The sequence below is a fragment of the Pyrgilauda ruficollis genome, unplaced genomic scaffold, assembly GCF_017590135.1.
Source record: "Pyrgilauda ruficollis isolate IOZ18807 unplaced genomic scaffold, ASM1759013v1 scaffold25, whole genome shotgun sequence".
Lineage (NCBI taxonomy): Eukaryota > Metazoa > Chordata > Aves > Passeriformes > Passeridae > Pyrgilauda > Pyrgilauda ruficollis.
The window spans coordinates 2,474,068-2,498,776 of record NW_024523822.1 but is presented as its reverse complement, the minus strand read 5'-3'; the positions used below and the strand labels follow the sequence as shown (position 1 = coordinate 2,498,776).

The window sequence follows — 24,709 nt, the reverse complement described above, 5'->3', positions numbered from 1 at the left end:
TGGCATGCCTACCCCACATACTCACGTGCTTTATTCTTGTGTTTCTTTCTGGAAATAGGCATTTTATTCTGTATCTGAGATAAACTGACAGGGAATGGCACTCGTTTGTACTGGCATCACCTTTGCATTGCAAGAGCTTTGGAGGTTGTAGAGTACCAAGGATGCAATCCCTACTTGGGGCCTGCACAATAGCAGGAGTTATGCCAGGGTTGGCCTTCAAAATTCTGATTCATGCAAAGTGAAGCTAATAACAATTGACATGAATGAAGAAATAGTTTAATACTAGAAGTCTTGTTTTGATTCCCAAACCTTTACATCTATGTCAGAGATGAAATGGCCACAACTGTAAAAGAACAAAACCCAATGAAAAAGGACTTTAAAAATTGATAGCTTTTGTTTGCTTCTGTTTATTTTCAGCATGCTTATAGTGATCCTCCCAAAAAAATGTGTAATTATGTTTCACAGTCTATGACTAGATCAATTTTAGGAGATAATTTTGAAGGATCAATCTTTTTTAGATTCTCATTGCTTATTCTTCCCCTCTTGGGACCTGAATACTGATTCATATTTGCACTTACTGATTAATGTATGTAAGCAGAAAGTGTTGTGTAAAACATACATTTATTAAAGGGTAATAGAAAATCTCACTTGAATTTCCAAATTTGATGTAACCATTCTGACATTAAGCATATTTAAGTCCATATCTTTCTACACAAAGGCTTGTGAACTGAAATTTACCACATCCTACTGTAAAGGATTTCAAACACAATCACAACTGAATTAAGAGTGAAGAAGTAGTTGCATGGTTTAGTTTTAGTAAACCTGAAATAGAAAAGCAGATTTTTTTCATAAAATGGTCCATCTAATAATTTGATGCACTGATGTATGCTAATAGATTTCTCAAAAAAAAAAAAAACATATCCTGTTTTAAAATAGCATTGCAAAGCATAAATAAACTCACTATGAAAGGAAAATCATCTTCTCTGCAGAAGCAAAAGCAAAGGCAGACCACCATGTCAGTCACTACTCGAACTGTCTGAACTGTTAGAAGATGAACTTTTTTCCTTTCGTCTCTTCTTTTTCTCCTTTTTATGATGCTTTCCTTTCTTAGATTTATGCTTTTTCCCCTTTTCCTTTTCTTTTTTGTGTGATTTTTGTTTTTTTGACTTTGGTTCATCCTCGTCTGCTGAACTTGATGAGGAAGATCTAGTAAAAAAAATGCAAATCAATATGTAATTAAAGAAGGAAAATGACACGATAATAATTCAAGGTATCAGTATTTTTGTAATGTCACCAATTGAATTTGATGTAGAATTTGTAGAGTAGCATACACTGGATAGCTTATGATGTCTGGGTCTGCATGTTTAACTTAAATGATGACTTTTCTAATACAACTTTCATGCCAGAAAAGCAGTATAAAACAGATTAGAAAATAATGGAATAGGGAAGTTGTGTGGGTTTTTAGTCTTTGAGAAAAGAAAGACCAAGAGTACAGACCATCAAAAACTCAAGTATGACAACAAGACAGAGCTTCTGTTTTTAAAATACCACATGATCAGTAACAATGCTAATTAATGCCTTCAGATATATGTCCCTGATGCAAAAATCTAAGAGAAAGTTATGAAAAATTGTTATGTTCTTGCAGCTCATACTATTGGTCTCTAACCAGCAGTGATGAGTGATTACATACATAAAATAACTAAGTCATTAAATATTCATTAATACTAAAGAGGGCAGTTTTATGCTATTGTTTACTTGATTAACTATTACTTGAATGTAAAGAAAACTGTTACAGATAACTATGTTGTTTGCTTTTGCTATTATATATGGGCTTTTGCAAATTATTTTGATATAGCACAGTTTATAATCTCTTTTTAACTGCTTTTCATATAGTATAATTTGTTAGCCTTTTATGGGTAATACCCTAATCCCTGTGTAGATTGTATATTTTAGTGTGATATATATTATAGTTTAGGCTTTCACAAAATATTAAAATAGAGGTTATGTGCTGTATATTATAATATTGACTTTTGCAGAATTAATTGTAGTTGTGAAATAATAACTCATGGTTTTATTTTTTTAACTAACTGACAATGGTGAAATAGCTAATATTAATTGAAAATACTTGTAAAAATGGCCAAAACATCTGTGTGGTAAGATAACTTTGAAAAGAACCACGCAAATAACACTGAAAGAGCAAGGAGGAATCCACCACCTTCAGCTATCAGTCAAACCACAGACCAGGGGGCCTTGTGAGGAAATAAAATACAACACTCTCAAAGTCACATCTGCATTGTGGCACATACTCTAAGATGAAGCCAGGAATTGAATTAAGCAAAATAATTCCTGGAACATATAAACTCAAAGGAATGTTTGAATATGTATAATCTTCGTGAATATGCATTTGACCAATGCAATGAAAAAGTATGTAAGAAAAGTTGTTACAGTTAACCACATGCATCCAGCTATGGCTATGCAGCCAGCGCTGTTACCTTTGCCTTATCCCTTACTAAACTTGTAAAAATTTTAAAGATTGAGCCTCGTTCCTCACAAAACTGACAACCAGATTGACTCTTTTCTACTTCTTTACAAGTGTAAGGACTATCTTCAAAAGTGGAAGTTTGAATTACAAAATGTAAATAAGGAAAAATACAAATACAACAGGTAATAAATCCTGTTTCTTTGTTTTGGAGGGACATCTTCTTGTGGTCTCCATACATATTTTACAGTTCATATTTTCCAGTGCAGTCCCTGGCATATTGTCTTATCAATTGTCTTAATGATGAAATATTAGTTTATCCATAGTCTCACTTTAAAAAAAGGCAAAAAAAAACTCAAAAAACCAAGTCAGTCCACAGGCCAGAACTCAGATTCACAATCTGGGTATTATGATATTTTCCTCTGGAACTGGAGTAACACTGTTTTTAGGCTTCTATGTTAACAGATACACTAAAACACCTGTTCAACATTACAGAAGTTTCCCTTTTGATAACTGTGAGTTACTCAGAGCACGTTTGTGTGCCTACAGGTGTGCTTATACATGCATGTCTGCACACAAAGAACCCCTACAGTCTCTGAATTTCAGAGAGCCTTCTCTGCCCTGGCTAGGCTGGGGACCAACTCCACAATCCTCCTGACTTGTTCTTTTCCCATCACAGCTTGCCTAGAGTTGGACAGTCGGGGCAGTTCTGCTTTCTCTGATCTGCAGACCTGAAGCTTGCTAGAGCTCTCAAGACTCCTATGATCCTAACTCCACAGCAGAAAGCCTGTGACTCCACCACTAATCTAAGAACATTTACCGTACCATTATTTTACCATTACCTTACCATTAGCCAGTTCTCACTGGAAAACAGAACACTTTTCAAACACAAGAAGTACTTGCAAATAATGTTGCATCAATAGAAGCAATATTTCCTGAGAAAACACAAGTATCAAAAATATTTCTAAAGCTGTGTTTTGAAATGAAAAGAGGTGTGTGAAGGTTACCTTTTCCTTGGTCTTTTTAATTTTGTTTTCTCTTTGCTTTTTCTTTTTTGTTTCTTTTTTTCTTCCTCTTCATTTAAATCTGTAGGTAGAAAGTTAAAGTTTACAAAACACTTGTCTGAATTAAGATCAGCATTAAAAAAGTAGCTTCAATGGCAATGTCAAGTTACTACAAAATTCTTGTTAAAAGGCTTTCTTTTCCTTTCCCCAAATTCTGGTTAGTATAGCAATTTCAGAAAATATTGCAGTAGCAGGAGGACTTTTATACACAACTTACATTGTATTGACATTGATCTAAACACTAAGAATGATGGAAGGCCTATAAAATGCAGCAAAAAGACCTCTTCCTATACATTTACACCAGATTCAGGTTTTCATCTGTTCTTTATCACAGAAAGGGTGATAAAAGTACAGCAGTGGTCTGCCCAGGGAGGTGGTGGAGTCAGCATCCCTGAATGTGTTTAAAAAAAGACTGGATGCGGCACTTGGTGCCATGGTTTAGTTGAGGTGTTAGGGCATGGGTTGGACTCGATGATCTTGAAGGTCTCTTCCAACCTAGTTATTCTGTGATTCTTCTGTATTTTAACAGTTTTAATATTTAACATACATGTCCAAGTCTGAAAACAGAACAAATAAAGAAAATATTCTTTAGGCTTCCCTCAGTTACTTCCACACATCCCTATTTCATGCTTCACAAACAGCAATCCCATAAGTGAGACATATTTGAGTTAATTGTCAATGTACTGCCTACAGAGACTGGCAAAAGAGTCACCCCTCCTCTGGTTGTGTCTGCCCCCTGCCCTAACGCTCTACAGTGTGGTATCATGACTTCACTTCACTTACAAGCAATGCTTTCATGACACTGATGAAATTTTAGATTTTTCTATACCAGTTCAAAAAGTACTTTTGAACTCTCCAGAAGGTAAATCCTTCTGGAGATAAATACATATTCAGCTAAGGAAAACAGTGCCTTTACAATTTATCCTTAAAAAAGAGAGCCAATTTTGAGTATTTCATTTTATTCCTATGACCCTTTCCATAAAGTCTGAACGCTGGTGTAGTTACTCCTTTGCTACAACAAACACAAATTACTGGTCTGTATGTTATGGAGTGGAACCTGAATTAATTTAGTATGACATAAAAGAGCAAATTACCTTTGGAGCAATGAAAAAACATGAATGATAATGGATGAACAAGCAGTATTTTTTAAAGAAAATAGTGCAAGAGATGAGAAAATGAGAAAATGGCAAAATTCCACCTGGATAACTGAGATATACATTTCCTTACAGTATACAGAGGAGCCACAGTTTGCAAAAGAACATATAATAAAAGAGGAATATTAGAAGATCAAGTAAACATCTGTTTTTCCTGCAGATATCCATCTTCAATAAGCTCAGGACAGAAAAAAAACAACCTTTACATTCAAAAATATGTAATAAGCGGTAAGTATTTTTTGCAAAGAGACTTGTTCCAAGAAATTACCATTGCAGTACCAATTCAACACTCTTGATAAAACAGCCCATCCATTTCTTTTGAAGAGCACAACTATCTATAAGTTCTATCTACCCCTTTTCCCTTCTAATTAGCATCTTCCATAGGAACTAAATGTCAGTGCATACAAGAGCAAAAGAACAAAACAAAATGAAAAACAGAAGGGCAGAGGAGAAGAATGTTCATTCACTTAAAACACACTGAGGTGAAACCCCCCTTCTTACTTAGGTGTACTCTTTGGAGTCCAAATTCAAATGAACTCAAGTATCTGATAGACAATTCATCTTTTCTCACTCTGGCAAGGAGTTGATACTCAGACCTTCCAGAAATATAGAACAGTACTTCTCAAAATATGTATGACTGAATTCCAGTCTACTAACTGTTTCAGTCAAAATCCTACTTAGAAACTGGAGAGAAATTCAGGTGTCATATTTCTCAGTAGTTAGAAGATGTTTAAACTACATGTCATAATCAAAAGATTAACTCAGAACACCCATGTTATTTTCTTCTAAGCAGCTTCTTAGTAAAAGACCAACTAATCTCTTGTATTTAGGAGCCTTTTGAGATATTCCAAACAGGTACATTAATAACTTCCGATAGAAGGAATTAATCATAACACTGAAAGAGTGTGGGTGTATCAAACCTCTGAAGTCCAAACACAAAGTAGAAGACCTATTTTTAAATCACAGGCTAAAAGAACTAAAAGTAGTTATCACAAAGGATAAAATCAGAGTCCCTGCACCTCAGAAGACTATTATCCAAAACCCACAAAAAACACCTTACTCTTTTTTTCACGCATGGCTTGTAATCTCTGTAGTTCCTCTTCCTCGCTGTCTTCACTGCTAGTGCTGCTGACATCTAAAACAATATCTCTTTGAGGATCTACTCGGAGAAAGTTTCGACATTCAAATGTCAGATGACCAGCTGAACAAAATAAATATAAAGAAAGAAAAATTACAATTTACTAAAAAAATACCAAAAACTAAAGAACATTGATTTTTGTATTATTTAGTTTTGAGAAGTGAAAGAAAAAAGGTAGGTTGTGATCTGTGAAAGGGGCAGGAGAAAGTTTACTTTGAAAAACTCTATCCAAGAATGTGATAGGTTGTGCAATGCTCTTCTATTTAATAGTGCTTTATGGCCTCTCTCCTCTTCTGCTAATTTCAAGATTTTTTTCAACTTTAGTTTCTATTTTTTAATGGTCTTAGGTACTTTCTTAAGAAACTACCTAAAAACATAGAATGAAATATTTCAAAAACTACAGTAAGTGTTGCATTGCTTAACTCCCTCCAGTGAAATCACAGAATCCTATTTGCTTATGAATCATAATCTTTAACAGCCAGCACTTAATACTGACTAAACTACTGCCTGACTCGTATTTTTAGTTTTCTAAGTTACATCTTGATAAACATGACCAGCTAGAAACCTTGTGCTGATACACTAACTGAAATTTAAAAAAGTGAAATTTAAAAAAAAAAGGAAGATATGGTTTGGGAGACACAGTAATTCAAGCAGTAATTGACATAAGCTCATGTTCTTAGTAAGGATGATGACAAACTACCTACACCATGAAGACAGAGAATTTAGGAACATATAAATATGGATCATGTGATATGACTACAAGTTTCCTTCTCTTTCAGAAAGCTTCTGATACTTGCTGCATGTAGAAAAAAAGCACTAAATATGTCTTTATATGCACTGTTCTTTGAAAGAACAGATACACAAAGCAAGTCATTGACAAAATTTGTTGCAAAAACCTGAAGTGAAAGAATGAAGACATTTTTTTCCTGTCACTCAATGTAACACTCATATAAAAAACCCAAACAGCTTAACTCACTGTACTACAAGTTCAAGACAATTCAGTACAAAACAGTGTCCATTCCAATGTTCTAAAAATAAGTCAGTGACTAAAAATTTGAAATCTTCACTAAGACCAGTCACCATTAATTAGGAAAGTAGTCACAAACATTTACAATCAGTGTATAGTCCAAAGCATGAGCTAAATGCCAAGTGTAGAACTTGTAAGCAATAAAGGTAAGCTGTTTCTTGAAATATACAATGCACAAAATAATATTTTCTTAGAATAAAAGATTATACAGATTCTAAACTATTTTTTTCTGGTGAATTAGATTGGACTTAACTTCAACTGAAATGCCTGCCTCTTTGCAGTCAGATTCAGAAGAAGCACAAGTGCTCATCTCAGTATATATCAAAGAAGGTGCTTTCAATTCAAAGTTTCTCAAGTAATTGCATTGAAATGTAGTATGTATGAATATAATAGCATATTTTTTTTGCTGAGACACTCAAAGAGCATTGATAGGTGTGAGAAACCAGAGAACAAGCATGAAATAAATATAAGAAAGATAACATGGTAATTTAAACTGACAAATGCCTCGGCAACAAGGGAGAATACTTCTTTCCTTTTTTTCCCCCCTCCTCAAAAGGCAGTTCCAACCAACACCATAAACTGAAGAAAACACTGTAACTTCACATTGCTTATTACAGACTTACGGTAGCCACACTTCTTGCACCCAGCTCTGATATTATCCTTATTTCCACCTGAAAGAGAAAATTTCACCAATTAGGTGTTGCTGAAGAGAACCTTCAAGTTTCTTTCAAATGTGGCTTGATAATGTCAATATACAGACACAAGTTATCACTTCTCATGAATATTAAGTACACCAAGATCTCTTTTAAAAACTGCATTGCTAAGGCTACTTTTCTGTGCAGTAATCTATCAGAACACACTTGACTAATTTAAACTACTAGAATTCATTTAGTCTTACAAAATGTATTGCCAAGTCCTAATTTGATTTATTGTGACCTTTCCACTTGTTTAGTTACGAACACAGTAGCAGAAATCTAAAATTCCCATGATCTGTAGTACACAATATAAATTCTAGCAATGCAAGGATGTTGACAGGCATTCACTGGAAACTCTGAAGGGATTTATATTTTAATTACAAGAACTGACTTTACAAGGCAATTAAAAAGAGCAAACCAAATCAAAAAATCAGTCCTTGAAAATAAAGAATTAAAATGTCAACAAATTATTCTGAATCCAGATGACATCAAACACAAAAAATGCAAGAAAACAAATGTGTATGAAAGTGAAGACAGCAACAGAAAAGTCTGGATTCTAAGCAGGAAGAAGGATCTGAATAATGCAAATTTTAGGTACTGAAAGTGTGTGATTCTCCCATGTGAGACAACAGTTAATTTAAACTGACAGAACAGGACACAATTCAGGAGAAGCACCAGGGATTTGTCCCACTGCCCAACAGATCAATCTTAATTTTAATAATTTAAGCCATTGGTAATGAAAGTGACAACTCAATTCCCAAATCAAAAGATGCCATTCTATCTCCCAACTGAATAAAGCAGAAAAACCCCAGCGACTTAAGAAGTCATATATTATCAGAAATTGAGTACATCGGTCCCATTAATTTAAACTATGACTTACTGAAACAAGCACTGTCTTTAGAAAATTCTACTCAAAATAACAGAAACCTTCAAACCCCAAGTTGAAAAAACTACCTTGGAAACTTGGACAACTAAGGTGTATGCCTTAATGAGTGTTGGAAAGCCAAGCAACAAAGATTCATACATTCCATCATAAACAGATTATTTTCTGCAGATCCCAAACCCTTAGTATTACATATCCCCTTCAAGGTCAGCAGTGTTCAGGTACCTGTTTTGTGACTACCTTTAGAAGGGCACCCACAAGTGAGATAAGGAGGTAGGGAACATAGAAGAAAGAGTCACACAATAAAAATCAAAAGCGTACCTATAACTTGCAATGTCACATCAGAAAAACACTCAAATCAGCATTTGCTTGTTCACTACTCCTTGGGACTAGAAAACAAGATCACCCAAATCACCTACTTTGTCCCAATTTTCTGAAATATTTCTGAGTCAACCTCAACCCCACTGCATAGCTGACCCAGAGGTAAAGAAAGATTTGGTATTCCAGCCAAGGGAGGTCAGTACAGTCATGTGCACACTACAGAAATCTCCCGTGTAAGCCAGGATGTCCAAAAGAGACATCCAGTCAACGACAACAATGTGAATATTGTCATCAAATATTCCTGCCAAATTCCTAGGACTGAAATTTTGTTATTGTTTTAGGCTTTATATAATAATGTTAGAAGCATTTAGACTAGATGAAGTTTTAGCTGACTAAAAGCCAACTAAGGAAGCTTCTTGCACTTTCTCACTCCTTCTTCTTCCCATATCTTAATTCTCAAGACAATTAACAAGTGGCTCAGAACTAAGGACTTCATTCAGTGGCACATAAGACTGAAAAGAAAACCTTTGGAAGCCTTTGAATGTAAACATGTCTTCCTCAAAAACCCCTTCTAGAATGGGAACAAGCTTATGAAGGCCTTCGTTTCATCAGAGAGGCAGATCACCAAAGCTCAGGCCTGTTCAGCTGTTCTCGAACCACACACTCCCCGTTTTCAGGGCAAGAAAACGCTAGGGAGCGATGGCGATCGTGCTCGGCCTGAACGAACACCTTGCAAACCGCGCAGGTGTTTCTGCCTGCCCTGACTCACGCGAACAATCTACTGGGACACAAGCACTAATCCAGAAGGAGGGCGGAAGAGAAAAGCCAAGTCTGACAACCACCGTTCTTTTAGCTCTAACCTCAGAGGAGGACGCGATGGGAACGCAGCGCTGGGGCACCCAGAAGCTCGGCCCCGCAGAAGAGGGGCCCCGCAGCCCCAGGAGGGCGCGCCCGCAGGGCCCCTGCCCAGCGCGGGCACGGCACGGCCCCGGGCCCATCCCCATCTCATTCCCCATCCCCATCTCATCCCCATCCCCATCTCCCTGCCGCTGCCCCCCGCAGCGCGGACCGGAGCAGCGCCCACCGCCCCCGGCACGCTTCCCCGTGCCGCCCACAGCCGCGCGCCCTCCCCGGGCAATTGTCCCAGCTGTCCACCGCCCCGCCGCTCGTTCCCGTTCCCGTTCCCGTCCCCGGGCTGCCGGGCCGGAGCCGGCCGGCGCTGCCGCTGCCCTCACCCGGCAGCGCCATCCCGCCGCTCTCTCCGGACTGGACCGGGCCGCACGCGCAGCGACACCTCTCCCCGCCGGAAGGCTTTTCCCGGCGCACTCCCGGACCGTACCACTCTCAGAGAAGGCAGTGGGCCTCAGCACCCCTAAGGCGGGAGCCACGGTGGGGGACCACAGATGTGTGGAGAAGCCTGCGGATCTTTCTCAAGACAGGTTATTTCTCAGTGAGTCTCGAAGAGACTCCGGCCGAGGACTCATTCCTTCATCCTTTCTTCCGGCTTGTGTAACTTCATCCCCCCTTCCCTGGGCTGCGTACAGGCGCCCAAGATGGCGGGCGGCTCGGGGCAGTAGGAGGCGTCGGAGGCGAAGCGTGTCCCGCGTTGGTCTCTGGGGAGGCTCGCCGGCCGGGCCGGTCCTTCCCCGCCATGAGCAACATCTACATCCAGGAGCCGCCCACCAACGGGAAGGTGAGGCTGCCAGGGTGAAATCCTGGAGAAGTTCTATGTTGTAGGTTTATGGGGGGACAGGCGAGAGGAACACGAGCTTGGGGGTTGTGGTAATTGGGGCTGGGGAGGTTGTTGGTTCTGTGGTGGATTGGTTTGGTTAAAGTTACTTCTTTGGCGCTGCTGGAGGCAGAGCATGAGGCGTGATGCGTGATGTCTGGAGACGTAACACAGAGCAGTCCTCGAAGCGTTTAATTTGATTTCCTCTATTCCCGATTACATCTTACTTCCTTAATTTTCTTATGTTGTATCACTGAATGTAATGATGTTCCTTGTAAGAGCGATATCTTTGGATATTTATGGGGATTTTTTCCCCATGTTGTTTCGTCATAGAAATTATAAAGAGTATCTTAAGTTTCTATAAAGCATCAGCCACGTTATGCTATGTTATGTTATGCTATGTTATGTTATGTTATTACAGCTATATTATACATCTTTATTATACCTATTGATTCAGAGCTGTATCTCAATTTCTGGAAATGCTAGTTAGAACTAACAACAGCTACCTGACACACTTAAATATGTACCACTCTTACAACTATAACAAAATCAGATTTGTTTTTTAGGCAGTTGCACTCTTTGATCTAAGTTACAGTAAAACTGAGGCTGCATTTATCTCTATGTTTATAGGTTTTGCTGAGAACTACAGCAGGAGAGATAGATATAGAATTATGGTCAAAAGAAGCACCAAAAGCATGCAGAAATTTCATCCAGCTATGTATGGAAGGTAATGACTGAATGGGATGGGAATTGTTGAAATTAATTACTATGCCATCTTTGTTTCTTTTCTGTGAAATAGAGATTGTAATTATGTTTTGACTTTAGCATGTCAGTAAGTTTATTTCTGGTTAGGAATTATTAATTAACACTCAGACAATGTTTTTCAAGGTTACCAATGAAGCTGATGGAGAAAAAAAGGTGAAAATTTTGGATGGTTTTCTCAAATTAAGATGATGACATTGAAAAGTACTGAAACATTGTCTTTCAGAGTCCTGAGAGGCCTACTTACACCAAATATTTACAAAGTGTAAAAACTTCAGTGTGTGCATGAAATGACAGTGATGCAGTATTGGACATTCTCCAAAATTCTCATTTCTGCCTCACAATTCACACTACCATTTCTTTCTTTTTTTTTTTTTTTTTTCCGTGAGTGCTCCTCATGTTTCAGTTAATGTATTTTTTTTTGTTGATGAAAGCTCTGTAGAATTTTCCACTAAAGTAGTGAGTACCAGAATGAGAAGCTCCGTACTGAGAAAACTGTAACAAAAATCTGTGAAAGACTTGATGCCATTATGTGTTTTCTAACTGGTGTTATTTTCCCATTTAAGCATTTGTAGAATTGTGAAGAGTTCTTTTTGCCTTCATCTGTTAAACAAAAATAGCAGTCTAGGCTTTGTGCCTCCAGCACAGATCCACTCTGTTTTGTCCAGTCTCTTTTCCCTGATGTTGAGACTTTTTGCAATGGCAAAGGAATTTCTTAACCCATGATGAAGGTTCATGTATACTCAGGGGGCTTTATTTTCTTTCTGATATTTTTTAAATTCCTTTATAGCATCTTGTGCTTTGTAATAAATTTAAGTATTTCTCATTAATATCCAGTGTATAACCATCCACGACTTTGCACACCCTGCTTTGTCTTGCAGTGTGCTGCAGATATTATTATTATTATTATTATTATTATATCAACCAGGGTTTTGCTGTTTAGGTAAAGTTTTGGTTTCATTCTTTTTGCTTTCTTATGATCTTGTAACCTCTATCAGATAAATAGATAAAAAAGATAGCTTAGAGAGCAAAATGTACCACATATTTAATTCTGCAAAAATTATTGGTTTAAGTACATTATAGGTGATGAAAGTTGTTCTGTGCTAGTGAGTGAAAGTGGAAATCATCTCTATATGGATGTTGCTAATGTTGTATGTGAGATCACATCCAGGACAGAGCACAGCATTTCTAGTTCTCCTTTTAAATTGGTGTATTTTGATAGTGTCATTCAGTAATAAAACTTAAAAGCCAAAAAGACTGTAATTCATCAAGGTCATCTTGTTGGTGATGGGCAGGATTTTTTGTAAAAGAAACATGTGACACCTCAGGATGTGATTTCGTAAGTCTGTGGAGAGCAGAAGGGAACGAAATAGAAGCCAACAGCAGAGTCTAGTTACAGTATTTGCTTTCTGGAACTTCGGTCTTTAAACATCTCTACATGATCTGTATGAAAGTTTGGATTTGAGACCACTTACATGTATTTAATATATTTTTCTTTTTTTTTCCTTATTTTTTAGAGTATTACAATAACACAATATTTCACAGAGTAGTGCCTGGCTTTATTGTTCAAGGGGGTGACCCCACTGGTACTGGATCAGGAGGAGAGTCAGTCTATGGAGCTCCTTTCAAGGTGTGTATCTATAATTTACACATCAGTTTGTTTAGTATTCTCTATCCTTTGTTCCTCCTACCAAGTTCTGAAAAATCAGATCTTATATGAAATGCATACCTGTGCAGTAGCTGCCTTCATGTGCTGCTTCAGTGTGTTTGAATATGCGGTTCTAAATTGAGAGCTCTTAGGTCTAGCTACTCTGGTATAATAAACTGGGGGCTCAGATCCTCAGCAGCTGTGTTCTGTTCTGCCTGACTGTTTAATTTCTGGTGGGGCAGGCACCTTTAATATGTGACTGAAGCTGCAAAGCCTGTTTCTGGGCCTTCCGTCTTCTTGCTGCTAGACTTTTGCATCTAGAATGAGCCTGAAGTTTTTGGGAGGGAATGGTACCTGAGAGAACAAAACAAAAATTACCAATATTGCAGGAGCATTGCTGCTTCAAAGTAGTGGTGTCTCAATATTGATTGCACTGTTTAGCATTGTGATGTTACAGTGGTATTCGTCATGTTCTCCTTGCTTTGAAAGGAGTCCTATTTTGTCTTCCTTATTCCAGAAAATGTTATTCCTATGGATTTTTGCATTACTTTGCTATTACAACCTGTTATTGTGCTTTTAGTAACTTTACATGAATTAGGATTTAAATTCATTTTTCACGTAAATGCAGTGATAGTCAAGAGTAGTATTTTTGCAAAAGTGTATGAAATGCACTTACTTTAACTTACTTTTCCTTACTTTTTAAGATGTTTTTTATTTTGTTAATATTGTGGGGATAAAAATTAAAATAAAGACAGTGAATAACAATTGATTTTTAGGCAATTAATGAAAAGAAATAAAATTAACAAGACAGAACTTAATTTTTTTTTAATTAGTAATGTGTCTCTGTTATTGATATTTTAGTTTCTAGTTTTTTGTTTGGTGTTTATTCGTTGTGTGTTTATGGTTTCTTTTGAAGATTGTTCATTTGTTGGCATCATTACAGGCACAAGGGATTAGAAATACTGACTAAAAATAATTTTTGCTGCTCACAGTAGGAACTTTTAGATATAATTCTGGCATTGAGTTTCAAAATACTAGGGATTTATTACTGTCTGAATTCAAAAGAAAACTGTGTGTACATGTTGATGTAAGTAATATAACTCCTATCTCCTATCACACTGCAGCTAAAGGAATGAAAAGATAGTTTTATACTGAATTCGTTCTCTTTTCTGTCCTGCTTTTACCAGGATGAGTTCCACTCACGATTGCGATTTAATCGAAGAGGACTTGTTGCTATGGCAAATGCTGGGCCCCATGATAACGGGAGTCAGTTTTTCTTTACATTGGGTCGTGCAGATGAGCTTAACAACAAGCACACAATCTTTGGAAAGGTCTGTTACAGGAATTGGAGTCCCAGTACAAGTCTGACAGAAACTGCTAGAAGTTTCTCTGAAGTTTGATATTGTTTGCTGCTATGTGCATTTGAAATTTATTTCAGTGCTTTCTGTGCTGTCTCCATTCTCTTTGTTTCTTATATCTGGTAGAAATGTTTCTGTGAGTTATTCCTGTTATTATCTGACTTGCTGTTGTTATTCTTCTAAATTGTATTTTCACCTTGTGCTGCCTTTAAATAATCTTATTCGTATTATTATGGCTTTGTTATTTATCAGTTCATCTAATACTAATCACATGTTAGAAAATTCTGTTTAGAATTAATTAGATTCTAATTACCCAAGAAGGGTCAGAAAGATGAAAAACATGAGATGAATTTACCACTCTCATGATTTACTTAAACGAAAATTGAGCAAATAGTTTTGTTATTTCAGTGATTTTTGTTTTCCTGTTTCATAGCTCACAGTAATACTTCAACATCTTCATCTGCCTACATTCTCAAAACCACCTGTATTCCTTCAACTTTTGCCATTAAATTTAAAAACCCAAACTTTTGTACATTGTGCTTGCTGTCTTTTAGAAGTCTTACATGCTGATAATATTTCCTATAGCACTTGTACTTTCAAGATTTTTTATATAATAATTGCCTTGTATTTTACAGAATAAGTAACACAAATTACAGTCATGAACTTTCAAACCTTTCTTTGTAAATTTGCCAGGTTACAGGGGATACGATATATAACATGTTGCGCCTGGCTGAAGTAGAAGTTGACAAGGAAGAGAGACCTCTCAGTCCACACAAAATAAGAAGCAGTGAGGTGAGTACGTTCTGTTTTGAAATGAGACGTTTTAAAATTCTTTTGTGCATAGTGTTCAGAAAGTTTGTCTTGTCCTTTTGCATATTGTTTTAAAATATTGAACCACTTAATGACAAAATATCTACTAGAGATGTGCTTAAATACTGTTCTTTTAAACAGGTTTTGTTTAATCCTTTTGATGACATTGTCCCACGACCAAACAGAAAACTGAAGAAAGACAAACCAGAAGAAGACAGTAAAAAGTCCAAAGTAAAAGGCACAAAGTAAATATATGCAACAGAAATGGTGGTTTATTTTATTTTACCTTTAATTTGTAGCTTGGCAGGTTATTACTTCCATTTCTGCCTTTGAAGCACTTCCTTGTTTCTGGGTGGCGGGATCATGCAAATCTAGTTTCTCCGACTGAAATGTTACTGTGCATCTGCTGACTTGTAACTGTTTCATGCATAGTGATAGTTTGTTGAAAAGAGAAGGTTATCTTTCCCATGTCCCTGCAGTCATCTAACTGCAGTTAAAAACCTACTGGTAGAAGTAACTGAGTCGCAGCTCAATTGTTTGGGATTTTTTTAACTTATTTTATCAGATACCATTTCTCCCCCACTGAAGTACTTAGCAAAAAGCAGGCATTTTGACATGGGAAATTTTAGTTTCCGTGAATCAAAATTCACAAACATGCAATGAAAACTAGTAGCAACTCTAAAGTGGGCATGCTGTCAGTTCTGCTGCATAAAAATAGAACATGTTGCAACTGACTGGTTCCGGCAATGTGAACAATTAACTATTGGAAAAAAAAAAATTGTAGCTCAGAATTTTTTTAATTGCATTCTGTGAATGTGTGCACAATGGATGTGTTTCTGAGCTGTCATATCTTGAAAATCTTCTGTCTTGAATGCTGCTCTGTTGAAAAAAAAAAATACAACAGAACTGTCAGCATTCAAGAATCTGGGAAAGCTAGTCAAGACAAGATTTCTTAAATTGTGTCTTAACTGATGCTTTGCTATCCTTGTTTTATCTCAGGAGTATAGTACAACATGCTTTTCTGAATATTTATGATTTATTGCAAAACAAAATGCAGTAGTTGGTTGGAATTGGTACATTTAGCAGGACAAAACGTTTTTTTGAAAGGTCATGTACAACATGAACGTAATATATTTGAAGTTAATGGAATGTTACTAAGACAATATTTTAAATTTTACTAGAAATTTCCTTTTTTCTCTTAAAGAAACTTCAACCTGCTTTCCTTTGGGGAAGAAGCTGAAGAAGAAGAGGAAGAAGTCAGTAGAGTTAGTCAGGTATTGTACCAAATTATCATTATTTGTCTTTTCAACCTAATTACCTTTTCTGCATATTTGTAGAAAACTTTAAAGTTTTTAGTCTTCTTACGTTTGCATTTTGAACAATAATAATAGCAGTTGCTTCAGTTTCTAGGGTTCTGCTGTTGCAGCATTTTGCAAAAACAGAAGTTTTTAGCTTTCTTGATTTTGAAGGTACCTTTAGTTACTGCATGGAATTTTTACATTTCCATAAGCAAAACATTTCATAGTATAAATCTATGTCTGCTGTTTAAAAGTCATGGAAGCAATAGGTACTTTATTATTTTTCAAGTCCTTTATTTATAATTGCAATTATATGATCAAATACTTGAATACTGAGGATCATCTTATGCATTTCCAGTGCATGCTTAGCTCCATTTTCTTACATATGTCCATCCATCTGTGAGCAAAATGAAGCTTGGTTATTTTGGAGAAAATAGTCCATTATCATAGTTTAATAGTGCACCATAGTGTTCACATTCCAGGATTGCACAGGTAATCTTTGGTCTAACATTTCCTTCCCTGACTTGGCACTTAAATAAGGCTAGTTTAAAAATTTCTTAAATAAATTTCTGATTTCATTTCTACTGCTGACCAAGTTGTTTCGCTAGATTCCTGGACTTTCTACAGTACCTCACTGCTTCAGTTAGTGATCAGGCTACATGGTCCTGCATCCTGTACCCACATAAGTGAAAAAATGGTTGTTAGTCCTCAGAAGTTAGCTAAAATACAAAAGGAAAACATGAATAATGATGGACAATATTATAGTGAGATGATGTCAGTCAGAATGATAGTAGATATTTATAACAACAGCAGCTTTAACTATTTTTCTTTCTTTTTCAAATTACCAGTCAGACAAAGTTTACTTGTTTACCTTGATATGCTCATCTACTGTTTTGCTCTTGCTATTTATCTGGCTTGTAGTACTGGATTTGACTCAGTTCCTTGGACTTCCTTTCTTTTCATGCCAAATACTTGTTTTCAGTTTAAAATTATCTAAATAGAATGCTTCTTTCATGATAAGCCTAGTTTCAGTATTTTAATATTCTCTTTCAGCCCAGCCTCGAAATCTCATCTGCATATTTGTCCTGACTAAATTCTGGATTGGTTGTAGCTAGATAAGTAACCACAACTATTCTTTATGAAGAATTTATCTTCATTCTTTGTAACAAAATAAAAACTTCTTTTTGATACCTCATTGTTTGTTCATAAGAGGTCTAGATCAGTGTCACTGTAGTTCTGGACATTATCTTAATCTGTTTAAGTTGAAGTACTTGAATATCAGCACTAACTAGCATTCTCTGGTTTTGATAAGAAAAATGGCGGGTCAAAGTTGTTATTGAGATCCTTTGATACCTGCAAACTTAGAATCCTATGAGCTTTTTGTGGGTTCTAGATGCAGTAAATCTTGCTTGTTTAAGAAGGGCAGAGAAGCTCTGCGTAAAACCCCTCAAGGCCATGAAGGCTATTAGTGCAGTCAGCAATTTGGCTGTAGGGCCCCCACTGGTTGTTGATCAGTGTTAGCCTTCAGTGTCCAAACTGCTTATTGTGTGTACCTGTTTGGAGCACTTTGCCATACACAGCCTCACCACCACTCCAAACACATCACCCCTTCCTTAATGAAGGAATTATATTTTCATGTTGCTGAATGTGTTAGTCTTTGTTTTCTACATAATAAAAAATTGTAGTTACAGTTAAATGAGTAAGATTTTGTCCACATGTCTAATGTCTTCCCAAAATCATTAGACAATGCATCTGCAATTGAGACATTCACAGTACAGGTCATAATACAGACTGTTCCTGCAGCAGAGATTTCTCAGTCTGATTTTTCTCTGAAAATTAATTTTTTTTTTTCAGATTAACATGTAGAATGCTTTCTAACTGCAGTCTATATGCCTGAAGACCTTATGTGTTTGATTTATTTGACTCCTTGTGTCAGTAAATGATTCTTAAATTATATATTCTAGATTGATGTATTGCAGTTTGTTGACTTTTTTTTCCTTAGGGTTCCAATTAATGTTCTTCCAGTTAATAAATACTGTTTTGTACATGGTGGTTCTTTTAGTTGTCTTGTGTCATTATTGGAAAGTTAAGTTCTTAACTCTTTATTCACTCAAGTTTATATATGCTAGACCTACCATCTTTATGATGTGTAATGATTGTACATGACTAAACATTATCTTTTTTTTTCCCCTCTCTCTCTCTATCCTTTAAAACTAAGTGCATTGCTATTGCAAAAATAAATTTGTGGAGTCAGTTTGATGTTTCTCTTTCTGGAGCACTTTCTTTTCCTTCTGTTCTTAAAAGTGCTTATGCTTACTGGATAGGCTAAAGCTAAAAAGAAACAAGTTATGATTTTCTTACCACAATCCTTTTTCACTATCTAGCCTCTTAAACTGAAATGAGTAATAACTTTTTTCTTTTTCTTTTAACAGAGCATGAAGGGAAAAAGTAAAAGTAGTCATGATCTCCTGAAGGATGATCCACATCTTAGCTCAGTTCCTGCTGTCAAAAGGTTAGCATGTGATTTCCAATTTCTAGAATAGATCTACTTTCAATATCTTATACCCAATTATCAGCATGTATGCTCATTTAAGAAATGTCAATTCACATAACTCATTAAAAAATTAAGAGTGCCAGTGCTAGATTAGACCAAGTATTTCTCTAGACCACTAAGCTACCATTGACCATCAGTGATGCCCGGTAAAGAGTAAAAGCAGTCCAAATGTAACATTTATCTGCGTAGTCTCCCAGCCTCCATCAACTTTCACCTCAGAAGACAGTCAGAGTTTGATGTGGTTCATCTATTTAATAACCTTTAAGAGCTCTCCTAAAACTGTGTATTATATCTCTTGTAACATTGCTTCAGTTCACACCATCCTATCCACTACAGGAAGAAGTATCTCCCCTTTTTGTCTGAACCTGGATGCTACTAGAGCATTTACATTTCATAAATTCTAACTCTCATTCTGGAAGAGAAAGTGAGCTGACAGTCACTTTCATACCTCTCTTTACCACTGTCCTTTCTTAGAGTATCTCTTTCATAGCCTAAACTTTTATAGATACTTAAATTTTCTTCATGTTGAAGATGTTCTTTGCTGTGATTATTCTAGAGCGTTGCTTTTCCCAACTCTGTAACTCTGCTTATGCTTGAAAATGTATTTTTTTTTCCAAATCTAAAGAACAAACAAATTATCAGGTTAATAATAAACCTGTGTTTTTGAATAAACTTGGTTTTCTTCTCTGTCTATTTTTAGTACTTTATAAATTCTGATTTTAATCACAGTTAAGTTATAAAGTGAGAAAATTCCATGAAAATATGTTTACTCCAAGAATTTGCTTATCTTAGAATTCTAGACTAGTTGGTTTGGAAGAAACTATTATAATTTATCATATCCAACCTCCCTTTAGTGAGCAGGGACATCTTAAACTAGATCAGGTTGTGCAGAGTCCCATTCAACCTGGCCTTGAATGTTTCCAGGAGTGGAGCATTTACCACCTCTCTGGGCAACCTGCTCCAGTGTCTCACAATCCACATCATAAAAAAACATCTTCCTTATGTTTAGTCTGAATTCACCCTCTTCTGGTTTAAAACCACTACCCCTTGTTCCTTCACAACAGGCCCTGTTAAAAATTCTGTCCCCATCTTACAAATCCATGTTAGGTATGTAAAGGCTGCATGCTATAAGGTGTCCCTGGAGTCTTCTCTTCTCCAGGCTGAACAATCATGCCTTTCCCCATTGGAGAGGTGATCATTTTCATGCCTCTCCTCTCGACTCCCTCTAGGAGGTCCATGACCTTCCTGTGCTGGGCCCCAGAGCTGCTGCAGCCCTGCAGGTGGGGTCTCAGCAGAGCAGAGGGGCAAAATCCCCTCCCTGGCCCTGCTGCCCACACTGCTCTGGATACAGCCCAGGGCACAATTGGCTTTCTGGACTTCATCCACCAGCACCCCCAGGTCCTCCCTGCTGGGCTGCTCTCAGTCCATTCATCCCGTCTGCACTGATGTCAGCAATTGTGCTGACCCAGATGCAGCACTTTATTAAATAGTGTCATTGACTGCAACACATCTAGGTTTCTTTAGTGATCTTGATTACTTATTGATTGCTTTGAACAGACTTCAAAGTCTTGACTTTTGAGACTTATTTAATATTCCTTGGTTTTTCTCTAGCATAACTTTTTTTTTTTTTTTGGAATATGGGCTAAAATGGTTCAAGGGCTCTTATTATTAGTTTGTGATAATTAACAGTAGGTGTGTTAGCCTTAGCGTATTCAGATAGATTTCTTTTTTAATTCACCAAGCTGTAGCTGTATAACAAATTTAAATCTTGATGTTAAACTTAAGTATCAGTAAAATGCATCTTCCAAAATATAAACTAGTTGCAATGAAATGCTAGTAATTGTTTTGATAAATGAGATCAAAAACATCTCAACTGAGTTTTGGTTATTTTAACCATACATATTAGTGTTTTGCTTGAATAGCTCAAGATTTGCTTGATAGGATAGGATAGGATTCTCAAGATAGGATTTCTCCATTGCATTAATGCCCTTGTTTTAAGCTTACTAAAATTTCAGGTGGCTAACAATTTTTTGTTATTTAAGAAATGTTGGGTTTTAAATAATATTTTTTATCTCCTCTAGCATTTCAAAGTAGTTATTTTTCTTTTTCTTTTAGTGAAGTGGCAGATGAAGAAAAGGATTTGAGTGAGGCAAGTATTTTTATTTTTTTACTTATAATTCTTTGTTTTTTACTGTGAGCAGATAAGATTTCCTTTGGGGAACAAATGTTACTTTAGAGATCTTTAAGAACTAGCTCAAGTCAGATTTCTGGCAAAAGTGTGAAGGCTCTCTCTAAGCTCTAAGGTTTGGCTATTCAGGGTAGGGTAGAATTAGCATACTGCCTGCTACCTTTTATAGAAACTGGTTATATTGTATTTCAGTTAGTAGATTAGTTATATAGGAATATGTGATATGGGTTGTGTACTACAGGGTGACTAACCACCAGAGTGATAAAAACCCTGAAACTGCTTCTTAAAAAATAATTAAAATCAAGTTTGTCATGAATAGTTATTTAATTGCAATGTTTGAGGATAAGTCTGCATGTGAGTCAGAGTCCTGTTTGAAAGATTTCTTCAAGAGAAGAAAAGCTCAGTGAATTATTAAATTGTAGCAGTGAAATTGTATTGTTGAAGACTGTCGCCTCTGAAAGACGTGGAATTTGCATAGTCAAGCAGTAACATTCAGCTAAACATGGGGGCAGTTTAAGTAGAAGAAAGTTGTCATACGTGGTGCAGGTAAGCATAAGCTTGTTGCCTGAAGTATGTCTCTGTCTCCAACCACAGATCATGGGTGTACCCCTTTGAATTGCTGTTGCAATAAGGATGTAAGATATGACTAGGACTGTAATCTCTCATTCACCTAATTGAATCCTGGAAAGTATTGTTTTCTATATCTGTCTGTCATGCACAAGTGTTAACTACATTGTATGTAGTTAACATACATATGTTGACACAGTGGAAGTAAAGGAAGAGCACAGTCTGTCACATTCATGTGCCTAGAAAAAAAATCTGCTTACATGCTTTTCCTTTTTTCGCAAGGCATAGTATGAATTCAGGCTTTTTCATTCTTTTCCTTTGCAATTCCTGCTGTATAGGAGCATTGTAGTGTTACAAGGGTTTGGAGAATGCTATTTAATTAGTAATTCTTCAGATACTCAAATATCCCTTTCTTAAGCAAACTGGATTTGGGGAGTGTAGAACATGGATGTATTAGGTTGAAGAATAAAAATTTAAATAAATGTATCTAATTAAGCCAAAGTTGGAAATATGAAGGCTTTTTCTCATTTTTTCCTGGAGAAGTGTTCTCTTTAGATTTCACTGCATTTAAGATTTTAGCTAAGATCTAGCACTTCAGGCAGTTACCTGGGTCTTTGAAGTGATACTAGTATTTTATGATCTCTCTTGGAGTTATTTTAATTAAGGCATCACAGTATCACTTTTGCATTTACACTGCAAAGCTGCAACATGTTGGTAGTTTTATAGCCAAACCTGGGAGCAAATAATTCTTCCAGATCTGCCTACTTCCCCCAGCTTACAAGCCCATAGCATGTAAGAGAAAGTCTTGTTAGTATTCCCTAAGCACCTGGCCTTGCTGTTCATGCTATTAAATACCATCCTGTTTTTCTTACTTCAGTCCTCAAATTTATACATCTAATTCTTTGAGACAGCCTTTGTATTAGCACTACCTCATAGCTGTTTCTTAGGATTCTTTTTGTGCCCAAGTCATTAATGAAAACATATGAAATGTATCAACAAAATTTTTTTTCACCAGTGACATTTCTTTTCTGCACAATTTCTTTTCCTCTCCCTATTTGTCTGTCAGTTGATGAATAGTAAGTTTCATGCAGTACTGTGTGTAGATAAAATTAGTTATCCACCCCTCAATTCAATAATCTCCTTAAATGGGAAAATCATATCACCTACAGTAGCCAGTAGTCATTCTGTCACAAAAGGTCTCATTACCATTTTTATTTTCATATTAAGGAGAAGAATAGGGCAACTCCACCCAGCTAATAACAGCAGCAAGGAGTAGTATAGCTCTCAGGCAGGCAGTTTTGCATTTCTGTGTCACATGGAGAGCAACTGTCAGCCAACAGAAGAGCCTCTTCCCTTTTGAGGTGCCATGCAGTTCAGTCTGAATTATTTAATCTGTTGTTAGATCTGTTTGTTGATATCAGATGGACTTAATGAGAGAGAGAGGGACTGAAGGAGGAGACTGGGCAGGAGAAAAAGAGTAGAGCTGCAGGAGGGAAAGCAGTGTATTTCTAGAAGAAAAATGGTGAAATACTGTGCAAACTGGGGCTGATGCCTGGTTTGGGAAGTAGAGGATTTAGCCAAGTGGGACAGGTTAAACCATTTTGTCTCTCCAACCCTCTTCCTGTTACTCAATTATCTGCAATTTTTAACTAGCTTGCTACTTAGCCAATGCTATTTGTCTAGAGTTGTACATTTTTATTCCATTTTGTTCTCCTGTACAATTAATTGTGTGTCAGTGAAATGCTCTTACCTAAGCCCTAGTCAAATCTCCACCAGGAGTCTGTCTTTATCCTTGACTGTTAAAGACTTCAAACACAGTCCTGTCACTTTTTTTTTTTGGACCTCCCCCTGCTATTGAGGTCTGTAGTCAGGTATCATGTAAGCAAATCTTCTAGAAAGTTTCATTATCTCCTCTGTCAAATAATATTTTTCTGGTAAATTAAGGGAAATGCTAACCCTGTTTCAGTTTTCTCTTCCCCTATTAAAAAGGAACAGACAAAACTCCTCTAACAACCTTTCATTCTTTTCATTGGCAAAATATTCAGCTCTTTTACTGTGCTGAATATTCAGAGATTTCTTTCTTATTTCTGACTGATCTTGTCTTGTCTAAATCTCGAATCTAAGCATAGTAGTTTAAAGATTCCTAAACAGTGACTACTACAATTTCTGAAATCCAATTCTTGGTTTTTCTCTTCCATTCCCAAATTTTGCGTCTTGCTGCTATTACTTTTTTTATTCTCTCCTCTTTCATGTTTATGGACATGATCTTCATGCTACTCTTCCTCCTACCTGTGTGTCACACTCAGGACATGTACATGTTCTTCCTTCCCAAGTGCTTACATTCTGGCAGTCTCCTGTGTAGTCCTCTGATTTGCTGTTTCTAAGTGTCCTTTCTTTCTTTGGCTGAAAGTAGAATCACATGGCATCTTACACTTTCCTTTTGCTGATGAGGATCACACCAAAGTAAATGTGAAAAGATATACCATGTCATCTTCAAGTTGTCATTCTTCAATTAAGGTTCATACAGACTTCCTTCTTCATTGAAGGAAATAGTCAGACTTAGATCCCTCAGTCTAGTCAGGCCACTTGTTCATTCTCCAACTATTTCTCCCTTCAAACGTCTTTGGTCCAAGGTGCTTTATCCCCTTTTGCCTACCTGTGCTAGGCGTGGAGGCTTGAGGCCTCTTGTTTGACCTCTGTAGCAAGCTGCAATGATCGATTCCACAGGTTTTCACAGCTTGTTATGATCAATTTAGTACTTGTAAATTCCCTAATAGGAGCTGATGAGCTAACCTCTTCTATCCCTTCATGACTGTAGTACAGCCATGTGGTAGGGAGTTAATTCTCCCTTTTAGTGGAAAATGAAAGATGGTATCATCATGTCTCAATACCATTGAGACAGTGGTATTGTCTCAATCAAATTTTGGATTCATGAACAATGGTACAGGTAATATCACACTGCTGTGATGTCCTCTATAGACCTGTAAGAGTTAATAGTCTAGAACAGGCTGTTTTTTGGTTTTTTAACCCTTAC

The 24,709-nt window shown here is 36.6% G+C and overlaps 2 protein-coding genes across 3 annotated transcripts in view; one reads left to right on the top strand and one right to left on the bottom strand.

Moving 5' to 3' along the window:
* Nucleotides 1-602: 602 nt before the first annotated feature.
* Nucleotides 603-10,096, bottom strand: SREK1IP1 (SREK1 interacting protein 1). Its single transcript, XM_041470699.1, has 5 exons — nt 9,997-10,096; nt 7,486-7,533; nt 5,758-5,898; nt 3,487-3,565; nt 603-1,206 (listed from the first exon to the last, which is right to left on the bottom strand). The coding sequence occupies exons 1-5, from the start codon at nt 10,007-10,009 to the stop codon at nt 1,017-1,019; spliced, it is 471 nt and encodes a 156-aa protein (XP_041326633.1). The 5' UTR covers nt 10,010-10,096; the 3' UTR covers nt 603-1,016.
* Nucleotides 10,097-10,166: 70 nt separating this feature from the next.
* CWC27 (CWC27 spliceosome associated cyclophilin) overlaps nt 10,167-24,709 on the top strand; it is a 94,174-nt gene continuing 79,631 nt past the window's right edge. The window contains exons 1-9 of one of the 2 annotated variants that reach the window (XM_041470696.1): nt 10,168-10,454; nt 11,121-11,217; nt 12,770-12,882; nt 14,088-14,231; nt 14,952-15,050; nt 15,210-15,313; nt 16,273-16,342; nt 18,799-18,878; nt 21,036-21,069. In XM_041470696.1, the coding sequence (XP_041326630.1) occupies nt 10,413-10,454; nt 11,121-11,217; nt 12,770-12,882; nt 14,088-14,231; nt 14,952-15,050; nt 15,210-15,313; nt 16,273-16,342; nt 18,799-18,878; nt 21,036-21,069 (783 nt within the window). In that variant the 5' untranslated portion in view covers nt 10,168-10,412. Of the gene's footprint in view, nt 10,455-11,120; nt 11,218-12,769; nt 12,883-14,087; nt 14,232-14,951; nt 15,051-15,209; nt 15,314-16,272; nt 16,343-18,798; nt 18,879-21,035; nt 21,070-24,709 lie in introns of both variants that reach the window. The other variant, XM_041470697.1, reaches the window with a different exon arrangement.

Excerpts from the sequence above, each read along its gene's own strand:
- SREK1IP1 (XM_041470699.1), bottom strand. Across the intron at positions 3,566-5,757 it reads AGCCATGCGTGAAAAAAAGA|ATTTAAATGAAGAGGAAGAA; the intron begins GTAAGGTGTTTT and ends TTCTACCTACAG. Across the intron at positions 1,207-3,486 it reads TTAAAAAGACCAAGGAAAAG|ATCTTCCTCATCAAGTTCAG; the intron begins GTAACCTTCACA and ends TTTTTTTACTAG.